Source organism: Alligator sinensis, unplaced genomic scaffold (genome assembly GCF_000455745.1).
Source record: "Alligator sinensis unplaced genomic scaffold, ASM45574v1 scaffold628_2, whole genome shotgun sequence".
NCBI lineage: Eukaryota > Metazoa > Chordata > Crocodylia > Alligatoridae > Alligator > Alligator sinensis.
In genome coordinates, this window is record NW_005841833.1 from 1,670,146 (window position 1) to 1,678,403 (window position 8,258).

Sequence of the window (8,258 nt, forward strand, 5' to 3'; positions counted from 1 at the left end):
GGGGGCGTTGTTTTTTTTAAAAGAGCAATGGTGATGTGTTACTGGAATACGTTAGTCTCCCCATTTCAATATAGAGGACAAAACCAGCATTCATTTTTGCTGCATCGTAGATTAATTAGAGAAATAAGAAAACATGCATCCTGGAAGCTAGTCCTGTTGCCTGAAAATACAGAATTGCTCTCAGTGGCATATTCCCTACTACATTGTCTAGCTCACCAAGATGCCCATGGGATGTTTTGCATTATCAGCCTACTGTTGCCTTGTTAACACCAAGACACTTGGTGTAACACTTGTTAACAACACTCTTCAGTACATAGCCTTCTGGTGCACTCTGAAATTTCTTCAGATACCTGCTCATGGTGAATACCAAGCCATTTCCAGAGCACTGATCCCATCTTATGTGGCAAGATTATTTTCAAAAATTGACAGGCTCAAGAATTATAACCCCTTTGCCTTTTCAAAGGTTACATCTGTTTTACAGTCAAGGAAGAAAATAACAAAGGTCCCAAGCAGCAGAGTTACTGCCACTGGCTGTGGAGTCAACTAAGACTACCATTGGCACCATCATCAAAAGCTACAAAGAAGAGCCATTGGCATGGCAATAAAGTATAAGCCAACTTTAAAACCCACTTCTGACTGTTCATTTGTTGTTGCTTAGGATTATATCACAATATAGGAGTTACTTTGTTTCCCTTCCGAATGGGCAGATGCACAGTTCTGAAGAGCATATTACTAGTGCTGCCCAACAACTTCAGATGAAGACTTCGTAACCCTATCACAAGCATTCTGCATCTTGGGCTAGTTTCCAGAAAATGGGAACTCACAGTAACGCTGCAACATTTTGAAATAAAAAAAGTAAAATTCATAATCTACTTTTGAATTAAACTAAACGTATGAACATCAAAATGAATAGTGCTAAATGCATAGTGCTATTTGAGCTGGCATTGCTGTTACCTTCATTCCTTCTTCTTTCCCATTTGTAATTAGTTCATCTATTCTCTTCTTTTCCTCAGTCTGCCAAAAAGAGAAACGCACAAGTTAGTGCTATTCGGATACATCTTCCTTTCGGCTAAAGAGAAGCATTTCTGTTAGCACTCTCGCTTTTCTAAACAGAATTAAAATCAATGTAAAAAAGTCAAATCACTACCAACAGGTGTATAAAGAGCTGGAAGGCATAAGAACTGCCATTTACTGGGTCAGACCACAGGCCCCTCTTGCCCAGTACCCTGCATCACAGTGGCATAGAGTGGATGCTGAAAGAAAGCGTGAACTGGGTATGGCCAGGGTTTTTTCCACTGTTCCTCTCCTTTAGAAAAATACACATCAGGATTACTAGTGTGATGCTTTGAATTTTTTGTGCCTTGTCTGTATAAACCATTTTATAGATAACAGATAGCCGTGCACATCCTCAAGCATTCAATTGACTAGCAGCATGGAGAAGTGGCTCAATCCCACAGGTCACCAGAGCACATACCTGTAGTTCAGTTTTACTCTTCCTGGAACTTCTTCTAACAGGATAATAATCTGTCACTTTTCGATTCTGGGAGGTTTTTCCTTGTGCTCTGAGGGAGAGAGAAAGGATACATCAATAGTGCAGCTTCTTCCTGGCAGCACAGCCTGAACCCAAGATAATTTGTTAAGAAGTCTTTATTTTCAAGACAGATACTTGGAAAAAGTAAGTTGGCCATCCTGAACAAAAATTAAGCTTTTTACCTGCACCCTTCATCCCAAGCCAACATCTTAAACCTGCATCCCTTTCCCCCCTCCCCCCCCATTAAATCACTAATGTTTCAGTACAAACCCTTCAGAAAAGAGAACCAGACACCTCTGGAAGCACAGTGGGTTAGCTCAAATTATTATTACACAGCAAGTATGTCTCAACAAGATGCTCTAGAACTTCCTTCATCTAAACTACGCAAGAGGGATGCATACATGAGTAAAGAAACCAATGAGGCCAAACCACTGCCTATAAGATTATCTTAACACTTTGGATCTGGCAAAAGAATCTAATTTTATACCCAAAAAGCATGCACCTGAATGACTTGTTAGTACCTTTTGGTAAAGATTAGTGAAAACACTCACCAATTAATATGCAAGCCAGAAAAGTGTGCATGTTAAAGTAAAAAGCAATTTGAAAACTGCATTTTTAATACTATGGTACAATATTCACGCACAAATATTGTTCTTTAGAGCATATTTCACATGATCCAAGTCTCGATGCAGAAAATCTTGCTACAAGCTTGCTTGAAAAAAAAAAAAAAAAATCCAAGATATTATTGTAACATCTAGGAGCTAGAGTCATGAAATAAGACATCGCTGGTCCAGAAGCTGTCCAAATGGAATATGGACACCGTATGATGCCATAAGTCACCTACTTTCTCCTTGGTCCTTTTGCTTTAACCACCTTCTTCTGAGCTTGCTTTGCTTTTGCTGCATCAGTACTATTAGAAGGTAGAGGCATATTCTTTCGAGTTTCTGCAGCTTCTTGATTTTGATTAGGAACAGATGCTGAAGAATCACACCCACTTTCTTTATCTTTCTGGTCTTCTGGTTTTGTAGCACCTTCTATTGGATTACCAGCATTTCTTTTTTCTGTGGATAGAAAAAAAAACAAACCACCCAAACAAACCATACATATAGATATATAGATACACACACACACACACACACACACACACACACACACACACACACACACACACACACACAGAGGACATGGACTAAATTGCCTTCTAGCCTTATTTTCTTCTACACTGCAAAGCACTCTAAAACCTTAAGAATGTTTAACCTGTATTTCATCTGGGTCAAACGATAGGAGTGGGAGGGAGAGCAGAATCATTATGCTTTTTTTCTGCTAGACCTTAAAATTAGAAGTCAATAAGCCAAACTGTAACAAGCTCTGCTTTCTGCATTATGATCATAACCCTACAGGGTACAGAGGGGAAGGGGGGGGGGGGGGGGAGAGAAGGACTGGAGTCCAGGTATTTCAGCAAGTTAGAAAAGTATTTGGATCGCATTCTTAAGTCCCAACATGCATCTGCAGGGAGTCTTGTAACAACTGGACAATTTGCCAAGTCAGTAAGTTTGGTGTACTGAATTTTGAAGTTGGTACAAGAACAGAATCAATAGCCTGCAATGAAAGAGCAACTGTGGCAGTCGGCTGGAACACTGCAGTCCCATTGTTGGCGACCGCAGCTATCATTAAAGCAGCAGCCAATACCAGCCAATGAAAAGCATGGGGACAAAACAAAGATTGAAAAGGAAAAACAACAACAAAAAACCCCTCTCTCCTGGTCTTCTGTACATTGTTGCAAAGCTGCGTACTGTAGTGGGTACTACCTTTTGCTAGCTTCAAAGAAAAGCAGTATGAGAGTGGTGGTGAAAGACTAGGATTCTGGCAAGATTCAAGGTCAATAGCTGTCAACATCAGAGATAACATCCCAGTTCTTCACATAGCCAAGGAGCCTGCAATGGTCCAGGATTCAGCAAACCATTTAAACATGTGCTTAAGCCCAATTAAAAATAAAATAAATAAAAGTCAATGTGTTTAGAGTTAAGAGCTTTACTGAAGAGGGATGAGAGTCCACGTTTGCTCCAGCTTAAGTACATGCTCCAGTACTTTGCCAAATCACAGCCTGAATCTTACACCTCTAGGGGCCTAGTCCAGTCCCCGCTGAAGTCAGTGCTAGTCTTTCCACCATCTCCAACAGAATTGAAACAGGCACCTGCCTGCTGTCAAACTGCAAGCAAATTGAACGTGCTTACCATCCATCCTCAGGGCACTTATTTTTGAAGGGGGAAGATCTTATTCGGGTAGAATATGCTATCTCTTGGGTCAGTCCCAGTCCACTGTGGACACTTAGGCCAGGGAATAAAAAATGCATCCTTTTTCTCAGTTGATGGATTTGTAGTTAGCGGAGCATGGCTTAGGGTTGGCTCAGCTTATTTTCTATTTAAGGGAAGTGTGAAGCCTGTGTTAAAGGATGCGTAGGTAAGAAATCCAAGTTATAGTACAACTACTCTGAGCAGATGCAAAGTCCCATGCAGGCAGGAAGACATGCAAGAAGCATGTCACCTCGGTTCCATCCAAAAACCCAGATGCATGCAAATTGGAGTCCTTAAGCCTTTTCACCCATTGTGCCAGAAATGCTAATACCCCCCGCAAGATCTGCACCTTTAACAAAGATTGGTATAAAATTCTCTAATTGATTTGTGCAATATTCCCATCTGGTGCATAGCTTCACATGTTCCATTACATGACAAAAAAGATAGTCTAGTCTCAGAATCCATTTTCAAGATCCATTTCCCACCCACCTCTCAACTTTATCTGCACAGATATTCGTTAGCTCCTCCTCTCCTTCAAATCTTTCTAGCCTAGGTGGTTCCTTAGTGCATCTTCCATTGTAAATAGGTTCATGCAAAAAAACAGCTTGCTTACTAAAGCTAAGGAGGCCCATTCAAATTGTGACATGATCTGCAGTTATGGGATAGTAATGTGGTAATTTACTAGTTATTAATCCTACACCCAGGGCAAGGAAGCAAATAAGCAGAGACAAAACAAGAGAACATTTACCCAAGCAGCTAAGTTATGTATTTTAAGACAAGCTGCCAAAGGGCTGCAAACCTCCCCAAGACCTCACTGCAAGAAGGGGGGCGGGGGGAAGTGGGAAAGCAGATGGTTTACAAGAGAATATTAAGCTGTCCCCAATTTTGAAAGTTTAAAGACACAAAGCTTACAGAGAAGGCACATATCCTAAGCCACAAGTAACCTACTGAAAAGTCAATCTTACCATCTCCTTTTCTGCACGTTTCATTTATTGTTTTGCCCTGACACTTCACTTCGTGATGCATGACACAGTTTTCTTCTTGAAGTGGAGGACGAGCACCTGGAGATTTGTTAGGATTCAGGTAGGTGTAGATTTTGGACTGACCAATAAATACGTTCTCCTAAAACAACCCACACAAAGATCAGTACATCGCAGGAATCACCAGGCTCATGCCTCCAGTTGGTCTCTACAACATACTACATAGGATAACAGCTAGTTGAAGCAGTACAATTTTCAGCTGTAAAGCAGAGGCTACATCAGCCTTGCCATTATGGCCACCTATATCCAAACCTTGCACCTGTGGTAATGGCTTGTACAGAACTTGCTCTGCAAGTTTGCAGCACAGAAGTGTTTCCTTGAAACAAATTATTAGGTTATTTGAATGAGTCATTAAGATATAACTCTGTATTCTGATGTAGAATCAACATTACGTAGTTTAAATGAGAGATGCAGGTACTACTCTGGGGACAGAATTCGGACTCAAAAGCCTTTAAAAAAGCAGGTGGGGCAAATCTGAAGTTCTCTCTTAAAAAAACAAAAACAAACTATTGCATTTTGGTTATTTTTGCATCTACCACAGGACAGAGACTCAGAATAATACGTTACCATTATTTTGAGTTTAATATTCTTCCAGAAATAAGGCTTTGGTCATTCTAGGCTTTTTTAAATTGCTTTGGGAATTTCTTTTCAGTACTCTCTCCCACTCCCCTTTGTGTGTTCCTCTCTAAAAATCAATTAGGGGAATTTCCTTCAATACCAATAGTACAATGATACCTCCTATCAACTCCCACCCCCCCAAAACACAAAAACCTAAAAAACAAAACAAAATAAAGGTCACTGATACCTACAGGATCAGGAAGAGTGTTTGGCTAGTAGCAACATTTAAAGATATTACAGAGCACAGCAGCAGTTCCCAAACTGGCAGATTATGCACCACCAATTTAAAACTATACAAGTATCACCAGCAATTTTTTGTCATATAAAAGTAATTATAATAGGTCTGTTAATGCGTACCACTGGTGGTATGCATACCACAGATTGGGAATCGCTGGTGCATCGTATAAGCAGTGCGCTCCAAGATTTACAATTTGTCAGGTACATATTAAATGATTCTATGGCTCAGTGTAGAACGCAGTAAAGCAGAGCTGGAATCCAAAAGTAGTTCTTCCCAATATACAGCTTCACGCAAAATTCAATTACTATCTTTTGCTTCTACCATGCTGAGACCAGGCTGGTGTGCAGCACCATGGGACACTGAGTTTGGTACAAGTTTTCCTTCTTTATACTTTAGAGAATCTCGGCTTTGATTTTACAGCAAAATCCTCAGAAGCATTACCAACGCAACAAAGGTTTGCCCAAGTCTGGGATGTTAGGGGTGAAGGTCCCAGATGTAAACTTTTTTCAGTGAAGTTAAATGTCATCATTGCTAATGACACTACATATTGGGCATTTGGAAAACAGAAAAGGAAGTCAGAGGTCTGAAGTCGACTTGTAGTGCCAAAATGAGATGTCACTCAAAGTGGATATCTCTGGGATCAGATCTTCTGAGGTCCCTTCCAGCCCTAATGTCTACAAAATCTATGAAAAGTAAGACTTTTATTCACACCCCCAAATCAAACAAATTAACTCAGCTGGGCATTTAGTCCCATGGAGACACAAAGCATATTCATCTTCCTTGAAAATGAGCCAAGCAGACTTTGGGAGAGCAGGCAGTCTACCGCAAACAGTCCCTTATACAGGCTGTTTGTGCAGGGAGGGTCCACTTTGAGAAGCCTAGAAGAACACTCATTGATTCCCTCCACCACCAGCATTTAATAAGTTTGTAAATCATATGAAGATTATGACTCGTTAGCCCCAGTGCCTTGATAAGCAAGTGTGACTTGGCCAGACTAAAATCATCTCAGCGACTAGAAGAAGCTGTCAGATTCAAACTCATCCAAAAAAATTCCACGTATATTAAAAGAAACTTTAAAGGAAAGGATAAAGGTATGCCAGAATGATGGCACACGAGCATGAGCCGTTAGAAGGGACATAAAAAAAAAAAACAAAAAAAAACCAACACAGTTTTATTTGTTCCTAATGACTACTCAGTTACAAAATACAAGCATCCAGCCTCACTGCTGCGTCTGTAGCTGGTTGAAGCCAGATCAGAGGGGCAGAGGAGTACATTTTGCACGGATAGCGGCAGTACACGCACGTCTGAGCCAGGAACAAAGATCAGTCACACATCCAGGCCCTGTTCCCGCAGCCAGCTCCACGGACCAGCGAGCACACGTGGCGCCTCAGGCAGGGACTTCAACGAGCCTCTGTCTGCCAAGCAAGGGCCTGAAACAGCTAAATTATAACCTAGAAGAAGTAAACCAATTGGCAAAGTGGTTTTCAATCGGGACAACTCTGCTGGCCGACTATCTGGGAGAACCAGGTTTTCTAGTTCAGTTTCCTCTCAGATGCACGAGAGGAGTGGCTGGACACGTTGCTCCAGTCTGTGGTGGCAGCAGCAGCGAGAGAAAACCATCAGGGAAACTGAGGGGCTTTTAAATGTTGCTGCCAGAGACCAACTGCTCTGTTTTATGAAGAGCCCAGGCACCAGTTAGGACTTTCAGCCTCCACTTTCCACCCCCCTCTAACAGATCAGCCCTGTAAATAACCTCTTAGAGAAAAGGAAAGCTGAGGAGAAGACCCTTAGCCCGTCCTAGCACGCCAGGCTGACATTTCAAGGACCAGCGGTGCCTGGCCCAGCAGGCTCCAAGGAACATGGCATCATGACAAGGAGCATCGAGGTGGTTTTCTCCTCTGCCTCGACCTGCTGGGGGCTTCCACCCAGAAGAGGACCTGGGGGCACAGGGCTGAACACCAGCCAGCAGCGTGTCCTTGCTGCCAAGAAGGCGACCGGCGTCCTGGGCTGCATCAGCAGGAGCGCTGCCAGCAGATAGAGGCAGCGATTCTTCCTCTCTGTTCAGCACCGGGGAGGCCACATCTGGAGTCCTGCGCCCAGCTGTGGGCCCCCGCTACAGAAAGGACGTGGACAGATTGGAGAGAGCAATGAAAGTGGCTGGGGGACAGGACTGGTGAGGAGAGGCTGAGGGATGGGGCTGATTTAGCCTGCAGAAGAGAAGACGACCGAGGGGGATTGAACAGCAGCCTTCACCTCCCCGCAGGGGGGCTGCACAGAGGACGGGGCTGGGCTGCTCTCGGTGGCGGCAGGTGCCCAAAGGAGCAACGGGCTCACGCTGCAGTGAGGGAAGTAGAGGCTGGCTCTCGGGACACGGAGCAGGTAGCCCAGGGAGGTGGAGCGCTTTCCGCCCGGGGAGGGGTTGACACAAAGCCTCGGCTGGGCAGGGCGCTGGGCTAGGTGTCCCTCCAGCCCGCCTCCCCCGAGGCCCGGCCCTTCGCCTACCCGCCGGGCAGGGCGCCGCGGCGCTTACCCCGCTC

General features: G+C 43.5%; 1 protein-coding gene across 3 annotated transcripts in view; it reads right to left on the reverse strand.

Annotated features, from left to right (window-relative positions):
* Positions 1–8,258, reverse strand: part of KMT5A (lysine methyltransferase 5A) — a 15,942-nt gene that overhangs the window by 2,219 nt on the left and 5,465 nt on the right. The window contains exons 2-5 of one of the 3 annotated variants that reach the window (XM_025198158.1): positions 2,376–2,592; positions 2,175–2,243; positions 1,475–1,562; positions 955–1,014 (exon numbers count right to left, since the gene is read on the reverse strand). In XM_025198158.1, coding sequence (XP_025053943.1) covers positions 955–1,014; positions 1,475–1,562; positions 2,175–2,243; positions 2,376–2,592 — 434 coding nt within the window. Of the gene's footprint in view, positions 1–954; positions 1,015–1,474; positions 1,563–2,174; positions 2,244–2,375; positions 2,593–4,790; positions 4,948–8,258 lie in introns of all 3 variants that reach the window. The other 2 variants (XM_006015117.3, XM_025198162.1) reach the window with 2 other exon arrangements.